General features: G+C 39.5%; 1 protein-coding gene and 1 long non-coding RNA gene across 8 annotated transcripts in view; one reads left to right on the top strand and one right to left on the bottom strand.

Moving 5' to 3' along the window:
- ST3GAL6 (ST3 beta-galactoside alpha-2,3-sialyltransferase 6) overlaps window positions 1-27,290 on the top strand; it is a 62,857-nt gene that overhangs the window by 9,595 nt on the left and 25,972 nt on the right. For 4 of the 7 annotated variants that reach the window (XM_032299295.1, XM_032299293.1, XM_032299294.1 and 1 more), the window contains 2 exons: window positions 14,225-14,394; window positions 26,543-26,642. In XM_032299295.1, coding sequence (XP_032155186.1) covers window positions 26,554-26,642 — 89 coding nt within the window. In that variant the 5' untranslated portion in view covers window positions 14,225-14,394; window positions 26,543-26,553. Of the gene's footprint in view, window positions 1-14,224; window positions 14,395-17,194; window positions 17,261-20,756; window positions 21,982-26,542; window positions 26,643-27,290 lie in introns of those variants that run through there. The other 3 variants (XM_032299292.1, XM_032299291.1, XM_032299296.1) reach the window with 2 other exon arrangements.
- Window positions 10,053-26,904, bottom strand: LOC116565560. The gene is made up of 3 exons (XR_004275499.1): window positions 26,825-26,904; window positions 20,028-20,032; window positions 10,053-10,074 (listed from the first exon to the last, which is right to left on the bottom strand). It is a non-coding gene; the product is annotated as an uncharacterized LOC116565560 (long non-coding RNA).

Raw genomic sequence — 27,290 nt, 5'->3', positions numbered from 1 at the left:
TATCAATGTGTTATTCATAGCTTATGCAATATGTGATGTTAATATTTAACTCTAAAAAATCTTACGTTTTTACTTCAAACATATGTTTTCTAAGTTTGAGTGTTGTCCAGTAGCTTTTAACTCTGTCTTTTTGAAGTGTTCCCTCTTCCTTGGAAATTAAGTATTAGGACCCAAAACACCGTAACCTCAAGACCTTAAAATTCCCAGAGAAGAATTAGGTGTGAAAGAAAAACTCTGTAACTTACTTGAACTGTAATTAGCCTGAAAGTGGAATGTGGGGGAGAGGTCTGCAAGGAGGCTAGGGAAACAGAGCAAAGCAGAATATCAGCATATTTCCAGCACTAGGCAGGGGAGATCATACCCTTATTGTGGGGTCCGTGCTTACTAAACAACTTTTTAATTATCACTTGTGGATTTGCCTATAGAAGTTGCCAGTCTGCTGGTTCAAATATACAGACTTCTTGGCCCTTATGTTTTTCTTTTTCTTTCTTTCTTTATTTGAGACAGGGTCTTGCTCTGTTGCTCAGGTTAGAATGTAGTGGCACAATCGTGGCACACTGCAACCTCTGCATCCTGGCTCAAGCGACCCTCCAGCCTCAGCCTCCCGAGTAGCTAGGAACACAGATGCGAGCCACTATACCTGACTCTTTTTTTTTTTTCCTTTGTATTTTTTGTGGAAATGGAGTTTCACCATGTTGCCCAGGCTGGTCTCAAACTCCTGAGCTAGAGCGATCCATCCACCTCGGTCTCCCAGAGTGCTAGGATTACAGGTGTGAGCCGCCGCGCCTGGCTTATTTTGTCTTAATTTAAATAAGTTGCTTCAGCATTTTCGGTTACATACCAGCCCCTTAGGAGTTGTGCTTCTCAGGTGAACAGACAACTCAAGTGTCTGAACCAGCAGGGCTGAGCTGCCAATTCCTGGCTGTGCAACTCCTCCCAAATATTGTCCCTCTCCGAGGTCCTACCTGGGCTGCCAAGACCCCTATTTCTTGGATAGCGCCATCTTCTCTGATGTTTTGTAAAATTTTTATGGAAATATATCAGACATACAGAGGAGTACACAAAGCATGTAAGTACAGCTCAATAAATGTCCTTACAGTGAATGCACTCAGGCAAGCTGCCCCCAGATGAAGAAATGGGACAATACTGGCCCTCTAGAAGGGCACCGTGTGCTCCCACCCAGGCACTGTTACTCCTCACATGTGACCTCTACTCTGACTTTTGCCACCATAGACTAATTCCTGTTTCTCTTTAACATTAATGAGCACCTGGTATTCTAAATGACCTAAAACATTAGGTTGCTTCTGGCTGAGGGTGAGCCCTGGACACCCCAAGGAGGGTGTTATTGGTTCAGTTGTGTCCCATCTACAAGAGCTATTTAGAAGTCCTAATCCCCCAGTACCTCAGATTGGGACCTTATTTGGAAATAGGGTAATGGCAGATGTAATTAGTTAAGATGAGGTCACACTGATCAATATGATTAATATCCAGGTGAGGACAGAAGCATAGGGAGAATGCCATGTGAAGATGGAGAGTTGGAGTGATGCTTCCACAAGCCAAGAAATGCCCAAGATTGGTGGCAACACCAAAGCTAGGAAGAGGTAAAGGGAAGATTCCTCCCTCCAGTTTTGAAAGGGAGCGTGGCTCTGCTAACACCTCGATTTCAGACCTCAAGCCTCCAGAACTGTGAGACAGTAAATATCTGTTGTTTTAAGCTCCCAAGTATGTGGCACTTGGTTTCAGCAGTCCGAGGGCACTAAGACAGAGGTTCTGCCGTGGGACTGGTGCTGTCATCCCTCTTCTCTCATACCGAGTACACTTGGCTCTTGGTCCTGAGGCTGACCCAACTGAGTAGTGGCTACACCCTGTCCAAGCTGCGGGTCTCTAAACTGACTCACAAACTGCCTCTCTTGCCTCTGATGACTCCCTGTCTGTGATGTGCCCCAGGGGCAGCAGAAGGTTCATTATCATTATATCAGTTTTTCTTCATTTCTTCATTTTCATTATATCATTTTCTTCATTTCTTTACTAACACTTTGAGATTGAGCCAGTCTGCTTCGTGACATGCTCCGGGTTGAGTTTTGCAGACCTGCCCTTCTGCACCTCACCTGGGTCTCCATGAAGTGTCCTTATTCATCCCCCCAGACCCAGATTGGGGCCACACCTCTGGTGTCCAGTTTTTCCCAGTTCCTCTGGCCCCAAAAACATCTTTGATAGAAAGAAAAAAATTAGCTCACTTTGTTTTTTAAATGAAAGCCTAATTTACCAAAGAGTGTGGCATGCTGTAAATAAAAGCTGCATTTTCCTGAACTTTGGCAGATAAAAGATTCCTTCTTATTTGAGAAAATAAGCCCTCAGATTAAAAAGCAGCCCAACAATTAGACTTTGAGGAGTAATAGGGAACTACGCAGAACATGCTAGACATGGGATGTACCTTCCTCAGCAAAGGATTGGCTTTAAACTGCCTTGCAACTTATTTTATTTTTTTGAGACGGAGTCTTGCTCTGTCACTCAGGCTGGAGTGCAATGGTGCAGTCTTGACTCACGGCAGCCTCTGCCTCCAGGGTTCTAATGATTCTCCTGCCTCAGCCTCCTGAGTAGCTGGGATTACAGGCGCTTGCCACCACGACTGGCTAATTTTTTGTATTTTTACTGGAGATAGGGTTTCACCATGTTGGTCAGGTTGATTTAGAGCTCCTGACCTCAGGTGATCCACCCGCCTTGGCCTCCCAAAGTGCTGGGATTACAGGCGTGAGCCACTGCACCCATCACCTCACCTGTTTTCTGTTTTCAGCTGTTTCTGGTGTTAGGGGAATCACAAGGACGGTTCTGTTGTGAAGTCCCCAGAGTGACTCTCTAGGCTCAGGCCAGTTCCTGTGTTCTCTGTTCGTGCCCTTTTGCTTTGGGACCTAGGGCGTCTGCTGCTGGCATTTCTTTTAAATGCTCTTAGCACAGACTGCCCTTTGGTCTTTAATGTCCGCAGCCTAGAGTGGATGTATACTCTTCAGCTGTCCCTTTCTTTTCTATTCAGAAGCAGCAGAATATTGCTAGCAACTGTGGAAAAGTCTTCAAGACATTTTACAAAATCACAAACATAGGGGACTTTCAGAAGTTTAGGTAATCCTAGTTTTGGTTTCTGGTCTGTTTGACCTTCTTAATTCTCTTGCTACGCCTCTTTCAGCTTCCAGCTCCTGTTGTTTATACTGGGAAGTATTTTGCCCTTTGAGGAGGAAGTTTTAGGCTAATTACATGTCCTATATAATGGACATTTTATGTAATTGAAAAAATATAAAACAGTACACTTTGAACCTATAGTTTAGAGGTCAGGGATAGGGCAAGGGGTTATGTGTATGTTATGTTTTATTGTCTATGTTTAAATGTATGATCATGTGGGCTTGCCTTTAGTATGTCTATACATTTTTGGCTTAGTCCTTATACCCTGAGATTTCATGGCATGTGATAGATGGATAATAATTGTCTGTGAAAAATGGATGATTGATTGATAGATGGATGGATTGGTGGGTGGATGGATGGATAGATGGATGAGATAGGATGGATGGGTGGGTGGATGGATGAGATAGGATGGATGGGTGGGTGGATGGATGGATGGATGGATTGGTGGGTAGATGGATGGATGGATGGATTGGTGGATGGATGGATAGATGGATGGATTGGTGGATGGATGAATGAGATGGAATGGAATGGAATGGATGGATATATATGGATATGTGGATAGACGAACAAATGATAGGGCTGCTCCATCTGCTTGGCCAGTTTTCTCACTAAACTATTATACCAGTGATTTGAATTTCAGTTGATTTCAGGGCTGCCTCCTGAAACCTGGAAGGTTTTCCTAAGCCCGGGAGGATTTCTTAAGCCAGAACCAGAGATCTAGAACTGCTAACTCCTTAGCTTGCCTATGGAATGTACTAAAATATTGTTGTAGTAGTTTGTGAAAGTGTGACCAGACTCCATTCTAACCCTCAGTGTGCTGTGAGTGACGTTTTTCACTGGGAGCCTAGATTTTTTTTAATTTAAATTAACCTTCTTGGCGATTGTGTACACTTCTGTAGAAGAGACTTTTCTTCTCCCCTCTCTCCCGGAAGAGAAACATCGTTCGAATTTCCTTTTGTATTTTCTAGACTGCGTTGTTTTATAACGCGAAGAATGTAGTCATCGGTAAATAGTTACCCATCTTTTGAAAGGTCTACCTTTTAATATTTTCTCAGATTCTTCTTTATAGAAGATAACGTTAACAGGATAAGAATTCCATAGATGAGTCTTCACATTTTTTTCAGTGAAAACAAAATTATTTTATTTTTAAAAATTGTGCAATATTCATTTAATTTTTATTTCCTTATTGTTACATATTATACATACATATTTTTGGGACACATGTTATAATTTGATACATTCTTGTAATCACATCAGGATAATTAGGATATTGGAGTCTTCACATATCTGTATACTAGGTTTCAGTTTACACTTGTTACAGTGTCTTTGAGGTATCATTGCTGTTCACATAAATAGATCACACCATTTATAGGTCACGCCATTTTTATAGTCACATCATTTATAAGTCTAACCACTTCCAGGTTAAAGACCAGGCTCATTCATGCTCTAATTGTCGCCTTTATCAAATATTGTCTCTGGTACATAGTAGGCGCTTCACAGTCCTTTGGTTCTAAAAACAGTGTGGTAACCTTTCTGTAAGGTTGTGCCTTGGATTATCTTCTGACCAGAACATAGAACAAAGCATTCCAGAGAAACCTTTGTTTGTTTATCTACTGTCTTCAATGTGCTGATTTTTTCAGCCCTGTCAGTGTGGTTATCAGGAAGAGAAAGTGGTTGTAAGAAGACTATTTTCTGCATCTATTTTCTCTTCAGTATGTTTTGTTTTCAACAGCGTTATTGTAGATTCACATCACCTAGAAATTATTTTCTGTTTTGTTTCTCTTTTCAGAGATTCATAGTGTTTTAAATATATAGGTATGATGACTTGAACTACCAAAGGTTTATGTTTTAGAAAAAAAATTCTATTTAAAAATGAAATGACAATTCCAAAGTATTTCTAGTAATTTGTAGGATTCGCTAACTTGGTAAACTGTTTTTACCAGATTGGCAAAAAGTGATTTGGCTCCAAAATGACATTTAGATAAGCAAGTCTCTGAAAACAACCTAAATGCCTCCTCCAAGCAATGCATACATTTGTGATATATTTGGTTGATAAAATACAGCATTTAAAAAGAATGAACCAGATCTTTAGACGCCATATGGATAGACCTAAAAATTAAAAGTATAGAGTGATAAACACAACTGTCAGAATATTATGTATTTGCTATTCAGATGTCAACCACTTAATATCATATACCCCGTCATGTTTATGAATATGTATGTGGGGGTATGTGTGTTTTTAATGTGTGTAAATATAAAAAGGGGACGGTGTATCAGATTCATGATACCGGGAGGAGAGGAATGGGGGTAGGGAAGGAAACATAAATCTAGTTTAAAAATATCTCTGAGAAGAGACGGTTATTTTTGTTAATGAGCTCATGGACATTTATTAAATTGACATTTGAACCTCTATTAATGTTTTTGTAATAAATATGCATACTATTTCCTAATGAAATAAATCACAACTAGGAGCCGTACATTTATCACGATTCTGGAAATGAGACTGAAGCTATTGTTTAGTAGACTTAATGTTTCATGATGTCATTCTGTGAAAAATGAAAATTAACAGAATGAATTTTGAACATGAGGCAGGCTTCAAGTTGACCTCACTCTTGGGAAGCTGTCGTAGCTGACGGGTTGGGAATGAGGACCCTGGGAGAAAACTGCGTAAGGCCAAATCAGCCTTGATACCTTTTAGCTGAAGACCTTGGGCAAGTCACTTCACTTCTCTAGGTCTCAGTTTACTTTTCTATAGACTCAGAAGAGTTGTGCACATCTCCATCTCAGTGCTATCGTGGGGATTATGTGAGTTTGTGCCTGTGAAACCTGGAATGTTGTAAGTGTGCCAAAAAGATTAGCTATATTTTCTTATTTATTTATTTAGAGATGGAGTCTCACTCTGTTGCCCAGGCTGGAGTGCAGTGGTGCGATCTTGGCTCACTGCAACCTCTGCCTCTGGGTTCAAGTGATTCTCATGCCTCAGCCTCCTGTGTAGCTGGGATTATAGGCACCTGCCACCACGCCTGGTTAATTTTTTATATTTTCAGTAGAGACAAGGTTTCGCCACGTTGACCAGTGCTGGTCTTGAACTCCTGACCTCAGGTGATCCGCCTGCCCCGGCCTCACAAAGTGCTGGGATTACAGGCATGCGCCACCGCGCGTGGGCTGCACCATTATTCTTTCCATCACTGCCCCTGCTATCTGCAGCCTCAGTTCTTTGAGTGTACCATTTTTATTGTCGCCTCAGAATCTTAGCAAATGCTGCTTCCTCTGCCTGGAATCTTCGCTCTTTCTCAGTTGTTTTATCTGGTTAACTCCTTTTCATCTTGCAGAGACACTTCCTGTCCTTCCCTGTCTAGATCAGTCCCTAGTCACCCTACAGTTGTAACTTGGTGATTACTTGTGAACTACTTGTTAATTTCTGCCTTTCTTGATGAAAGTTCTTCTTCACTGCTGTGTCTCCAAAGCCTAAAACAGTGTCGGGCACAGAGTAGGCAGTGAAAATTTTTTATTGAATAAATCAACAGGGTTACCTTAGAAGGTGGAAACACTCAGAGGTAACTTTAGCGAGAAATGATTTTGAAATTCACTTTGCCTTAAGGATCAACCCACTGGCTTTAGGAAGTAAATCTAGGATTGTTTGATTTCATTAAAAAAAAATCTACCGTATGTATTGGTTTATTTGTAATAATAAATTTTAAGATGTCCCAAATTAAGATTCACCTTATATTTGTAACTTGAGTCTAGGAAGTCATCTGATTGATAATGGTATATTGTCACATTTTCATTTGCTGTGGAAAGCAGGACAGTTTCATCACGGCAATTTTAAGGTTTGGTATATGCTCATCTGATAAGCTAATTCCTTTCTTTTAAAAATAGCAGAAAAGGAGAAAAAAATCAGATTGGAGATGATACTTCCTAAGGGCCAGAATAATCCAGGCTTATTCAGAATAAATTGGCATAATAAGTAGCTTGAAAACAGAACTTTCCAATATCAGGTGATATTTTTAACTTTTAAGCAAACTAAACAGTAAATTCTTAACTGTTTAAATTCTTTGCTTAACTTTTAAGCAAACTAAACAGTAAATTCTTTGGAAGGAGGCCTTTCAGAATCAGGAAAGACAGGAAACTGGTGCCTCCTTTGTGGCAGTTTTATTGACTCTGGGAGAGAAACCTAAGAATGCTTTCAAGTGTAAGGAAGAGCTGTGTATTCTGATATCAGCATGCTTCTCCAAGAAAGACATAAGAGAGTTTTGAACTGATTGAAAGCTCAAATGTATTAGATTAGTTGAGGAGGAGGGCAAAATATGACCAAGCAATAAACAAGGAATTTCAAAGCGTTTAGGGAATCTGTATGGGGTCGGGAGGTGAAATTCTAGGGCTAGGAATATAATGTAAAGCCCTACAATGAAAAAGAAAACTGCAAATTGTGGCCTTAGGGGACTTTCTGTGCCCCCCCAGAGACACATGATTTTTTTTTTAATAGAAATCCCTGGACAAATTACTTTAGAGCCAAGTTTTCTTGCATCCTACTGAATAGTACACTGAAGTACTGGTAGTATACTGAAATCACAAATTCATTCATTCATTTATTCATTCATCAGAGCACATTTACTTAGTTTTAAGTACTTTCCAAGCTCAGAATAAGATCACCATTCTTCTATGGAAGTGAAGCATCTCTTCTTTAGAATTGTACAGAATTACAATTGGGGGTTGTATGACCTTGGGGTATAGGATGCAACACATTTTTGGAAATTCGAATGTGTGGACTCATAAAACTCTGCTAATAACCACTTAATCTATTTATTAATTATCTGCCTAAAAATCAGGGCTGGAGAAGACTTTTGAAATCATGTAGTTAGAAGACTGTACAATGACCATACTTTTGGTAACCTGGTTTAAGTAACATTCTAATGTTCCTCTTCACCCTACATTCTTGCTACTCAAAGCAGGGGCTACAGACTGGCAGCACTGGTATATATATTTTTTGACATCATTTGGGAGCTTGCTGGAAATGCAGATAACCAGGTCCTGCCCTAGACCGGCTGAATCAGAATCAGCAACTTAACAGGATGCTCAGGTGGTGCCAATGGCTATTAAAGTTTGTTAAGCACTGCTCTGCACACCCCTGCAAAATGGACTTTAGAACGTACTAGTAATGAGTGACCCACTTTCCAAGAATGCAACCTATATTAGGCATTCCAAATATTAGCAAGGTCTTCCTAGTATTGAGCTCAAACCTAACTCCTTGAATTCTGCATTCATTGGCCTTGGCATAACTGTTTAGTGGCCATCAGAACCAGGCAAAATCCTCTTCTTCATTAAGGACCTTCAAACCTGTGACTAGGCTATCTTGTTTCTTTCTTTGATTTAAGCTTCCCCAGGTGTAACTAAATCCTTCTCGCCCCACCCCCGCCCCCGCTGTTCCGGGTATGACAGTGCTTGAGGTTTCTGTACCATTTTATTCAGACTAAATAATAATCTTTTATTTTTTTTTTTGAGACAGAGTCCTGTTCTGTCACCCAGTCTGAAGTGCAGTGACACAATCTTGGCTGACTGGAACCTCTGCCTCCAAAACTCAAATAATTCTGTATGCCTCAGCCTCCCAAGTTGTTGGGATTACAGGTGCCCATCACTACACCTGGCTAAGTTTTGTATTTTTAGTAGAGACGGGGTTTTGCCATGTTGGTCAGGCTGGTCTCCAACTCCTGACCTCAGGCGATCCTCCTGCCTTTGCCTCCCAAAGTGCTGGGATTACAGGCGTGAGCCACTGCACCCAGCCCAGACTAAATAATCTTAAAGGACCCTTCTAACTTTAAAATTGTGATAGAGTCTTTACCCTAGTTAGTAATAAGTAATAGTGGATAGAAGATGATAGAAACTCAGGAACTGTTCAACCATTGTGGAAGACAGTGTGGTGATTCTTCAAGAACCTAGAAATAGAAATTCCATTTGACCCAGCAACCCCATTACTGGGTATATATCCAAAGGATTTTAAATTGTTCTATTATTAAGACACATGCACACGAATGTTCATTGCAGTGCTGTTTACAATAGCAAAGACTTGGAACCAACCCGAATGCCCATCGATGTTAGACTGGACAGGGAAAATGTGGCACATATATCCATGGAATACTATGCAGCCATAAAAAATGATGAGTTCGTGTCCTTTCTAGGGACATGGATGAATCTGGAAACCATCATTCTTAGCAAACTGACAGAAGAACAGAAAATCAAACACCACATGTTCTCACTCATAGGCGGGTGTTGAACAATGAGAACACATGGACACAGGGAGGGGAACATCACACACCGGGATCTGTAGTGGGGAACTAGTGGAGGGACAACAGGAGGTGGGGAGTTGGGTAGGGATAACATGGGGAGAAATGCCAGATGTAGGTGTTGGGGAGGAAGGCAGCAAATCACACTGCCATGTGTGTACCTATGCCACGTTCTTCACATGTACCCCAAAACATAAAATGCAATAAAAAAAAAGCTAAAAAGACAAAAAGAAAAGAAACCCAGGAACTGTACTTTCTATACATTTAAGGAGGGAATAACCCTGAGGCACAGATACACCATGATCCATAATTTCTTTCTTTTTTTTTTTTTTTTAATTGAGACGGAGTTTCGCTCTTGTTACCCACGCTGGAGTGCAATGGCACGATCTCGGCTCACCGCAACCTCGGCCTCCTGGGTTCAGGCAATTCTCCTGCCTCAGCCTCCTGAGTAGCTGGGATTACAGGCACGCGCCACCATGTCCAGCTAATTTTCTGTATTTTTAGTAGAGACGGGGTTTCGCCATGTTGACCAGGATGATCTTTGATCTCTTGACCTCGTGATCCACCCGCCTCGGCCTCCCAAAGTGCTGGGATTACAGGCGTGAGCCACCGCGCCCGGCTCATGATCCATAATTTCTTTACCTTCAAAGTTCTGTCACGTGGTGAAGGATTCTCTAATAGTAGGCAATAAACAGTATTCCTTTGCTTTTCTGATTTCTAAATGGGTTCGTTATTTAACTCTTCAAAAGAGAAATGTATTTAGTGTCATTAATAAGTTTTTGGAAGCTACAACCTTAAAACATTTTTATTCAATGTCGTTTTATTGTTGATGGAAAAATTGGTTTTGGTATACTTTGCTTTGCTTAAGGTCATAGTTTCGAAGAAATGAAGAATAGGTGAGGATTTACTGTAAAGTGTTACATACGCATACGTCCAACACATAGAAATTAATCTTCATGTAGTCAACTTTTAAAAACTTTCTTTGGCAAAATCTGTTTTTTATGTTACTATATGATTTTCGTAATAACCAAGCATAATTATTTCCTGTTGAAGGACATTAGAATTCATAAATGGCCTCTGAAATAAAATAGTCACGATTTTAAGGTATTTGTTTTCTAAGAATTTTAAAAAATAACAAATATATTCTACTAACACAGAGAGCATAGTTGCTGGAAAACTCCACCGCCATCCTCTTAAGGTCTCTACTGGGTCCAAGAATTAAATTGGCATAAGAGAGACTAACAGGAGAAAAGCATGCAAATTTATTTTGCAAGTTTTATGTGCCATGGGTGCCCTCATAAAGAAGATGCAAAGAAGCAGAGCTAGTAACAGGCATGACTCATTTTATAGCATTTCATAAATATTGTGCTTTCACAGATTGAAGGTTTGTGGACACCCTTTGTCCAACAAGCCTATTGGTATCCTTTTTCCAACAATACGTGCTCACTTCTTGCCATCGTGTTACATCTTGGTAATCTTAATATTTCAGATTTTTTCATTATTATATCTGTTATGGTGATCTGTGATCACTGATCTTTGGTGTCATTATTGTAATGATTTTGGGACGCCACAAACTACACCCCTGGAAGACAGCCAACTTAATCATACATGTTTATATGTTCTTTTTTCTTGTCTGTCTTTCTCCCCTTGGGCTTCTGTATTCCCTGAGACACAACAATATTGAAATTAGGCCAATTGATAATCCTCTGATAGCCTCTAAGTGTTCAAGTGAAAGGACGACTTGTACATCTCTTACTTTAAATCCAAAGCTAGAAATGATTAAGCTTAGTAAGGAAAGCATGTTGAAAGCCAATACAGACCAGAAACTATGCCTCTTGAGATAGTTAACCAAGTTGTGAATAGATAGGAAAAGTTATTGAAGGAAATTACAAGTGCTACTCTTGTGAATGCACAACTGATAAGAAAGTGAAAGCCTTATTGCTGATACAGAGAGAGTATTAGTGGTCTAAATAGAAGATCAGACAAGCCACAAAATTTTCTTAAGCCAAAGCCTAATCCCAAACAAGGCTCTGACTCTTTTCCATGAAGACTAAGGGAAGATACAGAAGAAAAGTTGGAAGTCATGAGGTTTAAGGAAAGAAACTGTCTCTGTAACACAAAAATACAAGGTGAAACAGCAAGTGTTGAAGAAGAGACTACAGCAGGTTATGCAAATCTAGCAAAGATAATTGTTGAAGGTGGCTACACTAAACAATACATTTTCATTGTAGACAAAACAGTCTTCCAGTGGAAGAAGACGTCTTCTAGGACTTTTATAGCTAGAGAAGAGAAGTCAGTGCCTGGCTTCAAAGCTTCAAAGGGCTGGCTGACCCTCCTGTTAGGGGCTAATGCAGCTGGTGACTTTTAAGTTGAAGCCAGTGCTCATTTACCATGCTGAAAATTTTACAACCCTTAAAAATTATGCTACATTAGCCAAATGCAGTGGCTCATGGCTGTCATCCGAGCATTTTGGGAGGCCAAGGCAGGAGGATCACTTGAGCACCACAGGAGTTCAAGACCAGCCTGGGCAACATAGGGAGATCCCATCTATTAAAAAGTAATTATCCTAAATCTACTCTGCCTATGTACTATAAAAGAACAGCATGGTTTACTGAATACTTTAAGCCCATTATTGAGACCTGCTTAGAAAAATAGATTGTTTTCAAAATATTATTGTTCTGCAGTGCGCCTAGTTACCCAAGAGCTCTGATGGTGTTGCATGAGGAGTTTACTGTTTTCGTGCCTGCTAAAACAACATCTATTCTGCAGTCTGTGAATCAAAGAATAATTTCACCATGCAAGTCTTATTATTTAAGAAATATAGTTTGTAAAGCTATAGGTGCCATAGATTGTGACTCCTCTGATGGATGTGGGTAAAGTAAATTCAAAACCTTCTGGAAAGAATTGTATATGCTATTAAGAACATTTGTGATTCATGGGAGGTCAAAATACCCACTTTAACAGAAGTTTGGAAGAAGTCTATTACAACTCTCACGGATGACTTTGAAGGGTTCCACACTGTCGTGGAGGAGGAAACTGTGGATGTGGTAGAAATAGCAAGAGATCTAGAATTAGCAGTGGAGCCTGAAGAAGTGACTGAATTGTTACAACCTCATAATAAAACTTTAATGAATGGGAATTGCTTCTTATGCAGGAGCAAAGAAAGTGATTCCTTGAGATTGAATTGACTCCTAGTGAGAATGCTGTGAACATTGTTGAAATGACAACAAAGGGTTAGGAATATTAGATAAACTTAGTTGATAAAACAGTGGCAGGGTTTGGGAGGATTGACTGTAATTTTGAGGAAGTTCTACCATGAGTAAAATGCTATCAAAGAGCATTGCCTGGTATAGAGAAATCTTTCATGAAGGGCAGTGTCAGTTGATGCAGCAAACATCATTGTTTTATTTTAAGACATTGTCACAGCCACCGCAGCCTTTAGCAACCACCAACCTGATAAGTTAGCAGCCATAAGCACTGAGGCAAGATCGTCCACTAGCCAAAAGATTACAGCTCAGTAAAGGCTCATATGATTGATCATTAGCATTTTTAGCAGTAAAATATTTTAAAATTAAGGTATGCACATTGTCTTTTAGGCATAATGCTGTTGCACACTTAATAGGCAGTGTCGTATAAACATAACTTTTGTATGCATTGGGAAACCGAAAAATCTGTGACTTGCTTTATTGTGGTGGTGGCTTTATTGCAGTGGTCTGGAACTGAACATCCGCTATCTCTTAGGTGTGTCTGAACTTACATACTGGATTGAACATAGCATAATAAACTGTGAAAATGCAACTAAATTGTATCCGGAGGCTTTAAAAGAGTTATTTTAACAAGGTCTGTCCTAACATCTTGTCTTTGAAGATAAAGATGTTGCCTTTTTTTCTAGTATAGGGAGAGCATCTTCCATCTGGGAATTTTATTTTCGGCTTTTAAGAAATAGCACAAGGGTTAATGAGGTATTCGTGTACCTGCTATTTTTCAAATGCCTTTAACTTAAATATACAAAATACCAGAACACTAATAACATAATAATGGGCTTAAAAAACTTAATAAACCATGCTGTTCTTTTATAGCACACAGGCAGAGTAAATTTAGCATAATTGTTTTAACTTCAAGAGCACGCATTTGTGCGTGTGTGTGTGTGTGTGTGTGTGTGTTGTGTAAGAAAAGCTGTAGAAAGAGAGGTTTGAGATTTTTTTTTCAATTTTCTTTTTTTTTAGAAAGTAGCCCACGGCACATTTTTAAACTGGTTGTTCTAATAATTTACCCACACTTCTTTTTCCCTCACTTTCTTCTAGATATTTTTATTCTTCTTGACCTCCTCCTTTCTCATCTGTCCCTCTCTCCCTTCCTCTTCGAATGATTTTCAGAAAAATAGCTCCTTCTCTCACCTTACCTTTGCATTTCAAAATAAAGCTGTGTGGATGTGTGGAGAGAAGCTGGAAAATAAGACAGATGGTTCTTTCATTACCAGGTTACTTGGGATTAATTGAGCTGGATATGTTATTATTTTTAAGGAGACTGAGCTGGGTCCTTTGGAAAGCCAGTTCTGAAAGGCAGGTGGTAATGTAACACGGACTGTTGGATTTTTTGTTTTGTTGTTGTGTTTGGTAATTTCATCATCCTGTAAAGCATGTTTTAGGAGATCAGAAGTGAGCTTACTAAAATAGTGTTTTCATGAAATTTTAAAAAATGACTTTTTACATTTTTCTGGGTCAGTTGAGCCATTCTTACAAACATACTGTCTTTGTGTTTTATTTCAGCATTTGCAAGTGAGGAAGCGGCCCCACCCTGGGTCTTAGATAATTTCTAACAGAGAGGCCCCAGTAATTCAGCAGGCAACGTCCTCAGTCTTTGGCAGCCTGGTTCCTCTTTAGCACGTTCTCCACTTCTGCGGACAGAGTCTTTCGGAAACAGTTTCCTAAAAGTACAGGTAAGCAAAGGCAATACCACCATTGTGTTGATATCCTTAAATGTCAGCGGTGAACACTGGTAGTGTTCTGATACAATGTTTCTATCTGTGGGTGATGTTAAAATCCCCTCTTCTATGAATGGGGGTGCCTGCTGTTTTCTCTCTTACTAGTTTTGCAGGCCAGAGGCCTATAAAAGTGCTAATAAAACGCATGACCCTTCGGCATATCTCAGTGTCGACCTACGGGTGTCTTAAATATTATTTTTAGTCTCAATTGAATGGGCCTTCTTTGGGACTCTTCTTAGCCAGTACGTAAGTGAGGAATAAGAAAACTCTTAAATTAAAATTAGAACATTACATGCATTTCAAATATTGTAGAAATTCTGCTGTTAACCAGCTTTATAACCTTGGGCAAGAGGCTTTTCCTCTTTGGGCCTTGTTTTCTCAATAGAATTAGTTTCAGGTCTGTCTTTAAGTGTAACAATTAATGATAGTTTCATTAAAGTATCTTGTAATCTTTTAGGCTTATTATTTTTTTTAACTATTTCGGAACCCCATGCACTAATTTCAGACATCAATATATAACTTTATTCTGAAAAAAGATCTAGGGCTCAAGTGTCTGCCAGGAATGAGCTACATGTTTTACCCATGAATCTATGCCGGCACTCAATGTTTTATTAAGGTTCATCAGAGAATGATTATTCTGCTAGAAAATTTGTTTGGAGATCTTTTTGGGAAAGACACTTATTGACTGAGAACATTGTGTTTTAGTAGTGCTGGCCAATATGGACACTCAGAATGGTCTTGTGATTTAGTGCTAGGGAATCTCTTCAGCTCTTGCTTGTTCCCACTGAGATTGCTTATGAGGGTTTCAAAGCCTTTCCCCAGCATAGCCCTGAGCCACTAGACTTGCAGACTCTTGAGGACTCGAATCAAGGCAGAAGGTAGGGCTGGGTCCTCAGGTTTTATCGCCAGCAACATCTCAATTTAATAGAATCTGGACTGTAATCATCTTGGTGATTTATTTGTAAAGCTGTTTTTCCTGTCAATCTTTACAGTTTCTGGCATCAAAAAGGTGGAAGTATTTTGAGAGTCCTTATGATGCTCCTGGATTCTAGTATGTGCCTGGGTTCAAATCCCACCTCTGTCACTTACTACTTGGGTATCCCGGGGGAACTTACAACTTCTATGTGCTTTATCTGTAAGATAGGAATGATGATAAAGCCTTTCTTAAAGGGTGGTTTAGAAGATTAAAATAAGTCTATGTCTAAAGCATTTAGAACAGTTCTAGCACGTAAGTGTGTAGTCAGTTTTAACTTTTTACTGCCACCTGTTGCACAATGTTTATTCTTCTGTTTGCATTCTCTGGGATAGGGCAACAAAAATTCCAGTCTTTATCCTTACCTTGTTAGATATTTCTTGAGTCATCATAGTATTTGCTTCTACACCTAGGGCACAGTATCCGAATCCTTCTCAACATTATAATGGATCCAAATGAGAATGTAAGAGGAAACGTATTTGCCAACTCAGATTATTTGTAGAGTTCTTGATTTTGTTTTGCTTCAAAACAAATTTGAAATGCTGTTTACAAATCTGAGTTTTTAAATTTCAGAACAGTTTTATTATGAAAGGCATAAAAGTGATACGGTTTCTATAGCCAGAAATAGGGTCTAATTCTAAGATGAGTTTTGCCAATGAATTACTATTATTTTAAATGCCATTCACTTTATATTCAAAAGTAGATGAATCAAGCTTCCTGTCACAGATACTTTAAGATAGTAAAATGATTGTGTAGCAATAATGGCACACAAATGAAAACTTAATTTTTTGAGGTTATTATTAGCAGAAAGTCCTGAGTTCCTAGGATCTCTACCAGGACATTAGAAAGCTAATGGTTAGTGAGGGCTTGGTGTATGGGAAGCTAATACTTCACATTTTTTTTTCTTTTTTGAGATGGAGTCTTGCTTCTTTGCACAGGCTGGAGCATAACGGTGTGATCTTAGCTCACTTCAACCTCCGCCTCCCACGTTCAAGCTACTCTCCTGCCTCAGCCTCCCAAGTAGCTGGGACTACAGACGCCCACCACCACACTAGGCTAATTTTTGTATTTTTGGTAGAAACAGGGTTCCACCCTGTTGGCCAGGCTGTTCTCGAACTCCTGACCTCAAGTGATCACCTGCCTCGGCCTCTCAAAGTGCTGGGATTACAGGTGTGAGTCACCGTTCTTGGCCATACTTCACTAATTTTAAAAGAAGAATTAAAACAAGATTAGGAGAGTCTTTACCAGGTGCCAGATACTTACCTAAGTATATTATATTTGCTACTTGTAATAGCTGTATTAGGCAGTATTATTATTCTTATTTTACAGCCAAGGAACTTGAATTATAAGAAGATTAAGCAAATTCCCAGGGTGCTACAGCTCATCAGAGGAAGAGCTTTAGAGACTCAAACTCAGAGGGTCTGATTACCAAGCGAACGATCTTAACACTCAATTATGCTACTACCTATAAAGAATAAATTGCTGCCGGGCACGGTGGCTCAAGCCTGTAATCCCAGCACTTTGGGAGGCCGAGGTGGGTGGATCACGAGGTCAAGAGATCGAGACCATCCTGGTCAACACGGTGAAACCCCGTCTCTACTAAAAATACAAAAATATTAGCTGGGCATGGTGGCGCGTGCCTGTAATCCCAGCTACTCAGGAGGTTGAGGCAGGAGAATTGCCTGAACCCAGGAGGCGGAGGTTGCGGTGAGCCAAGATCGCGCCATTGCACTCCAGCCTGGGTAACAAGAGTGAAACTCCGTCTCAAAAAAAAAAAAAATAAATAAATTGCCAATGAATTACTAAGACCAAGTCATGGAAGTCTAAAATACCAGGCAAAGTGACAAGGTGAGAGCTACACCTTGAGGATTCTATGCCAGGTACAGCATGTGGGCTGGTTTAACGGGAGGAAAGATTAGAGATCATTACCAGTGGCTAAGGTGACAAGTAATGAGAACATGGGTTTAGGAAACAGGATGAAGATAACAGCTTGAGAACACCTGTATTTAGGTGGGCAGAGAAGAAGGACGAAATCTAGAAACACAGGCAGAGAAGTAGAGGAGGGAGGCGTGAGCAGTGCTACCCAAGGGCACATTCTGAAACTGAAAACTGCAGAGATCAGAGAGGATTGGAACAAAAACAGACAAGTGGGTTCGGAGATAATTATTTATTCCTGGCCGCGTGTGGTGTCTCACGCCTGTAATCCAAGCACTTTGGAGGCCAAGGCAGGCAGATCACCTGAGGTCGGGAGTTCAAGACCAGCCTGACCAACATGGTGAAACCCTGTCTTAAAAAAGAAATGAAAAAAAAAAAAATTTATTTATTCCTTTATTGATTTATTTACTCATCAAATAAATAAATATTGTGCACCCGTAATGAGACAGGAATTGTGCTGGAGGGGAACCCCTGTAAAATGTTCTCCTTTATTACCAGCTTTGCTCCTTATTAGCAAGATAGCCTTCGACAGTTTTTTTTCAAACTTTTCGAGATTCTGGCTGGCTCTTCTGTAATATTGCAAGTCCTGACTATGTCTAAGTGCCCCCAAATCTTGTGGTCTTCTCAGCTGTAAGATCTGTAATTCTTGGGTTCAAGTTGTGAATTGCAGTAACTGGAAATACTGTAAATGTGTAGGCAGTGATTCATTTGGCACTTAGGTGAATCAGAAGGATATGCAGAATGAGGTGTGTGTCCTATAGGTGTAATGTGAATGGAGGAATCCTATGTATTTTCTCTCAAAAATACCAGTAATATCATACTGACACTAATAATAGATGGAAGGGTAAGACTGAAACTAATAGAGGAAGGACAGTGTCTGGGAAATTTACAAAAACAAAACAAAACAAAACAAAAACCACAAACATTCCCTAGAATGGTGAGGGAAATTTTTCTCAAAGCTACTTATTTTCAAAGGGAATCTGACTAGTTTCTTCAGAGAAGCTTCTGTTGATTGAAAACGTTAAAAGGTCACACTGTAAAGACTTAAAAGATGTAGCATAAAACTTAGAGTGAGCTTCCAGTTCCCCTCAGAAGCTGTTTTCCGTGAAGCACTGATCTTCTTGGTTGGATACAATTCCTTTTTTCTCTGACCTTCTCCAGCAGTGCCTCTGAAACACGCAGATCACATGGGGGTTTGCCAAAATCCTCTTGAGTTAGTGGATCAAAGGCTGGAGCTGAGATTCTGCAGTTCTACCAACTTCCCAGGTGATGCCAGTCCTGCTGGTCCAGGCACCACATTTGAATAGCAGAGGTGTAAAATAGTTTGCTTTACTTCTCATACCAGATAATGGAAATAATTTTGAAACAGTGTAACAGCTCCTTCACCAGGCCGTGAGTTGTGTCCTCCATATCCTAAAGTCCAGTACATACACATTATGAAATGCTTGATATTAATAGATCAAGAGATTCTTCCACCCCGGTCAGTGATTCATGTTATTCAATAGCATTAATAATTTGAATTGATATAGGTAGGGCTTTTTAAAAACTGAGATTGACACCAGCATGCAGTATAACTGAGATAGGTACCAGAATGCAAGATAAACTTTTTATGTAAAGTTAAACATATTTATTACATTGCCCATGAAAACATATATCCACCCAAGAAGTTGTACTTGAATGTTTAATGCCGCTTTATTTACAATAACCAAAAATTGCAAAGAAATCAAATGTGTATTGCCTGATAAACTGATAAATAAATTGTGGTGTGACCATATAATACGTTACTATTTAGCAATGAAAAGGAATGAACTCCTGGTACAAGCAACAACTTGAGCATTTTTTAAAAAAAGTATTATGTTAATTGAAAGAAGTCAGCAATAAAATATATATGATTCCATTTATGTGAAATTTTAGAAAAGCAAAACTATAGTGATAGCAGATCAAGTTGCTAGGGGCCAGGAAGTGGGAGGAAGGAAGTGCCTACAGACAGGAACAAAGGAACTTTTGGAGTCGATGACAGTGTTTAGAATCATGACTTCAGTGGTGGTTACTTGTTTTTTTTGAGACGGAGTTTTGCCCTGTTGGCCAGGCTGGAGTGCAGTAGCACCATCTTGGCTCACTGCAACCTCCGTCTCCTGGGCTCCGGCAGTCCTCCTGCCTCAGCTGTCCGAGTAGCTGGGATTGCAGGCATGTGCCACCATGCCCGGCTAATTTTTGTATTTTTTTTAAGTAGAAATGATGTTTCACCACGTTGGCCAGGCTGGTCTTGAACTCCTGACCTGAGGTAATCCACCCTCCTTGGCCTCCCAAAGTGCTGGGATTACCAGTGTGAGCCACTGCGCCAGGCCAATTGTTACCTAACTTACCAAATTATACATTTAAAAGTGGTAAATTTTACCGTATAAAAGTTTTATCCCCAGCTACTCAGGAGGCTGAGACGGGAGGATTTCTTGAGCCCAGAAGTTTCAGACCAGCCTGTACAGTATAGTGAGATCCTGTCTCAAAAAAATGAAAAAAAAAAAAAAAAAAAAAAAAAAAAAAAAAATAAAAGCCAATTTTGAAAATTAGCCACAGGCTGGGCACAGTGGCTCATGCTGTAATCCCAGCACTTTGGGAGGCTGAGGTAGACAGATCACTTGAGGTCAAGAGTTTGAGACCAGCCTGGCCAACATAGCAAAACCCTGTCTCTATTAAAATACAAAAAATTAGCCGGGCATGGTGTCATGTACCTGTAATCCAGCTACTTGGTAGGCTGAGGCAGGAGAATTGCTTGAACTCAGGTGGTGGAGGTTGCATTGAGCTGAGATCACATCACTGCACTTAAGCCTGGGCAACAGAGCGAGACTCCTCCTAAATAAAAAAAAAGAAAATTAGCCACAGTCATCAATTGTTAACAACATTTAATGGTTCTTGGAAGCTGATATCTTATTAGCAGGATGTTAATATGAAGACACAGAAACAATTTTTACTTTAAGAGAATAAATGGGCATGGAAAGAAAATGTGAATAAACAGTAGGAACAAAAGAAGTTCCCTAAAATCTTACTTGTGTATTTGCAATGGACCTGAGTCTGAAGAGAGAGATCTTGAAAACAGGAACTCCAGTTCATTTATTTTTAGCATCCCATATAGTTGCTATGAGCTGAATGATTTTTAATGTGTCCTGCTGTGATATTAAAGAAGAAAATTCTGATGAGAAGTCATTTCTCTCCTTTTTATATTCTTTGCAGTGAGCACACCCCACTTTCAGGAGAGGATCTGGTCATCTGCTTTGGCAGTGGACTGATCTTTAATTAAGTGAAAGGATCTGTCTACATGTGCTAAGGATGATGCTTGGTGAAAGCACTGGCTTTGTTGACAAGCTGAAGGAGAAGGGTGTGTGTATATGCGTGTAGGAACCAGCTTCGAATCATCGTGTTAGCAGAAGAATTGGGGGAGGAGAGGGAAAGTTAATTATAAGTGTTCCCCTTCTGCAATGCAGAAAGAAAACAGTTACGTACTTGGAAATCAGTCAAAGTGTGTACATTTGATCTAATTTGTTGAAGTTACACAACTCAGTTTCTTTGGAGGGAGGCATAAATCAGATTTTCTATTAATTTACTCAGCAATGTCAGAGTTTTTTCTTAATTTGTATTAAATAGCAGTAGTTTATAACTTCAGATTAAATTTAGCCTTTTCAGTGTAATATTGTGTGCTTGAAAAATCTATATGTGCTATTTTTTATTTCTTTAATTATGCCCTATTGAGAATTACTTCATCCTTCTAGCAGAAAATTCCATTAACTAGACTACTGATTCCTTAAGATTTCTCTCTTTAATTATGGGATTAATAGTTTTTCATATTATAATGTTTCTAAAGAAGTGTGCTTGATAAATCCGTACATTTAATGAGTATCATCCCCTTGTTTTATTTTTAAAAGATATTGTTAAATTACTGTTAACAGTTCATACTGTTAAAAATATGGTAATTATAGTTTTCTATAAGCCACAATTTAAAAGTGTGGGCTTTGAAATCAGACAGATCTCAGTTTGAACTCTGGCCACTGCTCAGGGTGTTAGACATGTCTAGCATGGAGATGAAAATACCCATGATTTCATCCCTCTATGTGCTGGCCATTTAGTAAGTGGTTAATAAACAGTGTTATCATTTACACGATCATCGCTGCCAGAGGTGGGAGATCCTTGGGATATGAATGAAGCTGCCTTCACACATTTGGATTATCTAACCAGTAATAAGGACCTAAATGAGAGGTAGTAAATGAGTTAAGGAGGACTGAGACCTTTCCTTTCATCGCTGTGGAGTCCTGTATGTCTCCATTAAGGCTTAGGTTATATGGAGATGGCTGGGTCTATGAGGCTTAGGCTTAGGGGACCTATGAGGGGGAACCAAAAAAAGTCTAGACATTAATGCATGGCTAGAGCTGGAGGTTCTGTTACAGGTTTGCTCATGACTGCAGATAATAATCACAAACTGAGTAGTAAATACAAAGAGGAAGGAAGGCAGGATGTGAAATCTGTTGGCCATGTTCCTTACAGTCTGGAGTGTATGTCAGTGTCAGCTGAGGACCGGCAGAGACCAGGATGGATGAGGGCCTGTCCAGGGCCTGAATGGACACAGGTGTCAGCAGGGCCACCTGGTAAGGGTCGGGAGGTGAGCCGTAAACAAGGGCACCTGCTTAAGGGGAAGGTTGTGTCTGAAATCTAGACGCTGCTGAGATACTAGGCATTAGGTGCCCACAGGCTGTGTGGACGTAGAAGGGAGATGTGCTTTTCTTATTTGCACAAAGATACAAGTTATTGAGTATTATTATTGAACAACAGCACATTGGCCGTGAGAAGAGCCCTAGTAGTAGAAAGACTAGGAAGTCTGCCACTGAACAGAAGGGTGCCTCGCGCCAGAGCAGATGGGGACAAGGTTAGGATCCTAACGACTAAAAACAAAAATTGGCTGCCGAGCTGCTGGGGTGACTAGGATAGAAAAGAATGCAGACATTGGACAATGATGATATAATTTAAGCACCCAGCAGCAGGAACCCAGGTCCAGTGGATGAGGTGGCCGGGACACCACCAGGTCCACGGGAACCTCCCCAAACTGTTGAGCTGCTAGTCAAGGGCTGCTCAGACTCCGTGAGCCAGGATCGGTCCCAGTGCCTGTGGTGGTGGCTGGGCTTGCAGATGGGCATTAGAAAGCACCTGCTTCTAGATTGAGATGGAACTGGGAACGGAGGAGCCAGGCAGGTGAGGTTTGTGTGTAGTCAGCATCGGGAATAGAGAATGCCAAGGGCCTTTCTTCCTTGGTGTTGCATGATATTGACGGAGAAACTCATAGAGTTTTTCTGTGAATTTGGTCTTAAATGACAAAAACTGCGGTTACTTTTGCACTAACCTAATCTTGTTAAGTAGAACAGTATTTCCAGAATTATTGCTGAGCATGCTTTTTTTCTAGCTGTTTGGAAAAACAGGCTCCCTTTGGTTTGAGAGAGCATTGGGAGAGTCTAAAAAAAACCTGACATTTTTTCAAGTGTTTCTCCATAGAGTTTGTTTTGTTTTTATAAACAATGCCAGCATGGTTGGGAGGAGCAGGCTTTTATTTCAGCTGAGTTTGAATTGAAAGTACTATAAGCTTTATCTCCATTTCATCAGTTACTAGAGTTAATATTGCTTACAGAGTAATGTTTAGTGTGATAGCAAAAAGAGGGGCCCGGGCTCATTTGTGAAAGCTCACATCTAGGGGTGGGTAGTATAACACATGAGCTGTGGCCTGATAGAGACAGATTTGAGTCCTCGTTCTGCCACTTGTCAGCTCAACAAAGTCATTGTTTCTCCCAGAGTGTCGGTTTCCTCCTCTGTAAAATGGGAATTGTGAGTCTACTACTCCTTTTGCAAGGTGGTTGTCAGGATATCATGAGAAAATACACAAAAGCAATGATCACATGCCTTGGCACAGGCTAAGCATGCGTACATCTTAATGCTTCTAATTAGTTGTTATTCACTGAGCATTTACCACGTGCTAAGCATTTAGGATATAAAAAAAAAAGAACACAAAGCATCTAGTTATGGGATCTGTATCTGTTACAGTCTCTGTATTTCAGTAAATCCTTCCATGGTTCTGTTGTGTGTCTTAGAGCAGTGATTCTCAAAATTTACTGTGCATAAGAATCAAATTGGTGGATGCTGTTTAAATGCCTATTCCTGAGCCCCAGAGATTGAGATTAAGTAGAGACTCAGGAGTGTGCATGTTAACAAGTCCCCGCCTGGTACAGGCTGTTGACCCTGCCCTAGAGTCACCTCCTTTCACCAATACCTGAATTTACCCTTTCAGACTTCCAGATATCAATGGAACACCATCAGGAAGTTTCAGATTGGAGTTATCTCTTTTAGAGTTGCCTTGTGCTTTTTATCTTGAGAGACAGGATGACACCGGGAATAGAACTCTGAGAAAGAAATGATGGAACTGTGTGACCTCAGATGACTCAACCTTATCTTCAGTTTTCCTCATTCATCAAGAAGACAATACCTCCACACCCATCTAATAAGCTTATTTTGAGCCTTAAATGGGGGTATGGACATATAAAAGTTTTTCTATGAGCTTTAATGAGCCACACAAATAAAATATACTTTTACCATTAAAGCAAAGCGAAACTGTTGCCAAGATTGAGTTTAATCTGGCGTATATAGGTTGCTTGTACATTGGGCTACATATCTTAGTTGGAGAATATGTGAACATTTGTCCCCTGGCAGTGAGTCCTTTTCTCCCTTGTCATCCTCTACCCACACTTTTGTAAAGATGTCTTAGGGACCCTGATTTTAGGAGCATCTGCAGCCACAAAGCTGGCATTGGTCATGTTTAATGTCAAGATCTTGAAAACTGCTTGTCTTGATAATTAAAGCTATATTAAAGGGCCTCATGCCTTCTTAAAAGCAGATATCCTCTTAAATTCTAACAGGGTTTTCTTGGAATGCTTTTGCTCAAAGCAGAATGGTCCTTCCATTTATAGAATATAATGAGAGAATTGGTTTATTTGTGGAAGTATTTTCCTGTGAGCAAGCAGAGGAATCATGTTTATCACAAGGATATCCTGGCTGGCCCGTCTCCTTTGCAACTTGAATACTGAAGCTGTGAATTGTACATGAAATACCAGTGTGCCTAAACTTCCTAAATGTTTTTCAGGTGGTAATATGCAGTAGCCATGTTCAAGAGTGGGTTCATTTTATTGTTTGAAAAAGAGCATTCTCTCACAGTTCTTTGTTTTCAGTTAGACCACATAGTAGTGAATGAAAAACAACAAAACAGTAACAAAAGTCTTGCTTACCCCTGCCTCCATGTTCTGTAGAATAATACATAAATTGCCCAAAGAGTATGTTTTGGAGAATATATAGGAATTTTGAATTATAAGTACTGACTTCTTTCCCTAGACCTTCATATACTGTCTTACATATAAATATATATTAAAAAAATTGCCGGTACTGGTAAGTTTTATCTTTGTTGGATCGTTGCATAAATGATGTTATTCTTAGTGGAGCCCTAAATGTTTAATTTGAGCATTTAAGAAGACGTTCATCACTACTTTGGCCCATGCTCAACGACCTTCCAGGACAGTCTAATGACCCAAAGAGGCAGATGATGTGTTCTCACTTGTAAACATGTGAGGACTCTCAGGTCAGAAGAGGTAGACTGATGAGGCTTCCCACACGGGATGTGGAGTTAGGCTGTGAATCTTGTCTTCTGATTTCCAACCAGTGTTGACTCTTCACAGGGCTTACGTATACCTAATTAGAAGTATGTGTAAACTGAAGTTTGCTCATTAACTTGCTTATTTATTTGCTTTCTCCTGACACAGCTTTCATTTCTAACTAATTTATAATAGTGGCACTTGGGGGTGGTGACTGCATTAATAGCAGTGAGAAGCAACAGCTGACAGCAAGAAAGGAGTGAAAAGCAACTTAGCCAAATAGTCATGCCAGCTTAGGACTGCTTAGCAAATAGCCCCACACACCCATTAGCTGCAGAAGGCTTCAAGTGTGGCAAAGCTAGAACAATGATATTTGTTGAGCTAACCCCAGATCATCAAAAAAAGTTTAAGTTATGTTTAATATATTCTACTTATGAAGGCAAGGGAGTGGTTCATTTTAAGATTTCCATTTGAGTGTATTTACCATGAAAAGGAAGGCAATGCCGGATTACTTGGAAATTTATTCAACCAGACTGCCAGGTTCTATACTGCATTGCCATGATTAAGGTTAATAGGCGTGGGTAGGAGTGAAAGGGGTGGGACACACAGTTGTGTAGATGAACTAGAAACTTGATAAGGGAGGCAGGGAAGTAGTGTACCTTTTTCAAATCACATGCATTGAAACAGGTCTGTTATGGAACCATATATTGAATTTGTCTTTTACCTGTAATTACATAAGACAGTGGAAACTTTTTCTTTTTTCCTTTGAAGCAAAAGAAGAAACTAAACAAACAGGTTTTATAGGTTTTTAAAATACATTCTAGAAAGGCTTTTTTCTTTTTTTGCATTTTCGTTTTAGAGAGGATTATGTCAAGGTTTTTGTCCACAAATGTGTAATGAACATTATTGTCAATACAAAACAAGCAAGTAATTAGTTGAGTATATCTGTACTATGATGTTGAAAAATCAAATAGGTGGATCTAAAAGTCTATAAAAATTGTGGATGTGGGAAATGTTTTTTCAGTAGCTTTTTTCCTCAGTTTTTAAAAATCAGGAAAAGAACTTTTAAAAATTAAATGTATAACATTTTAACATCATTACAAGCACTGAAGAAATGTTTATTCACAGCTTAAGGCATCTATTCGCTTTCTACTGAGAGAGAAAATAGAAGTTTTTAATGTTTGTGAAAAAAGTTTTGGATATGGAATAGATGTGTAAAATTTTGTTCTGGAGGAATTCTTTTCTTTCTTACCTAACATAAGAAAGTAGTAGGGAAGCCCCTACCTTTGAGACCCCCGAACTGTTTACTGGCCTAAATATACATCATGTTGTGCAGATAAGAGGAGAGACAGGAAAAGCATTACCTTTTTGCATGTTAGTATTTCCAAAATTACAGGCCTACCTCATTTTTTCCCATAGTTCCCTTTCTGTATTTTTTCCAATAATGCTTATATTTGCACTATTGTGAAAATCCATTTGTATAACAACCTGGCCTTTGCTTTGGACCTCGTTCCTTGTGTTTCAGGTAAGCCAGCCATGAGAGGGTATCTTGTGGCCATTTTCCTGAGTGCCGTCTTCCTCTATTACGTACTGCATTGTATATTATGGGGAACAAACGTCTATTGGTAAGTTTAATTTTGTTATTTAAAAATAACTCTCAACCTTGTCTTTCATGCAAACCCACAAATTATAGTAGAGGGGTCCTATTAAAAAAACTTTTACCCTTGTAACATTTGGAATATTTTCTTGCTTTCCATTGTAAATTGGGGTTTTACCATTCCAGGATCTTATAGATTGTATCTCTAACAATGTAAAGTTTTGACAACACCTACTTTCTCTTGACTTCCCAGTGAATATGGTGTTAACCGTCTTTGGGACATAAAACATTTTTTATTTATGCAATAGATCATCTCCTTGAGTTAATGGAGTAATTACTGGGCTCAGTGGTACTTAATTTTTAGAACCTAAAATGCTTGCATAGGAGATGATCAATAAAATATAGATACTACAAATGGTTTCCTTTATTTAAAAATATTTGGTGAATGATGATAATGTGCATCTTTTGAAATAGCTTTGACTTGAAATATCACACATAAAAAAGAGGCACAGATAGTTTTACTGAAGAGAACGCCTCTGTAATAGGGTTTTTACCCTTTTCATTGTCAGTCCTTTAGCTAGGAAAAAAGTTTTGATGACCTTTCACCCAAGCAGGTTGGTAGTACATAAGTATGCTAAAATAAATTGCGTAACTTCCTGTCTTTGACAAAGACTCA

Source organism: Sapajus apella, unplaced genomic scaffold, assembly GCF_009761245.1.
Source record: "Sapajus apella isolate SASKATOON/1434 unplaced genomic scaffold, GSC_monkey_1.0 scaffold40, whole genome shotgun sequence".
NCBI lineage: Eukaryota > Metazoa > Chordata > Mammalia > Primates > Cebidae > Sapajus > Sapajus apella.
The sequence above is the reverse complement of the archived record's forward strand: the minus strand, read 5'-3'. Positions and strand labels throughout refer to the sequence as shown.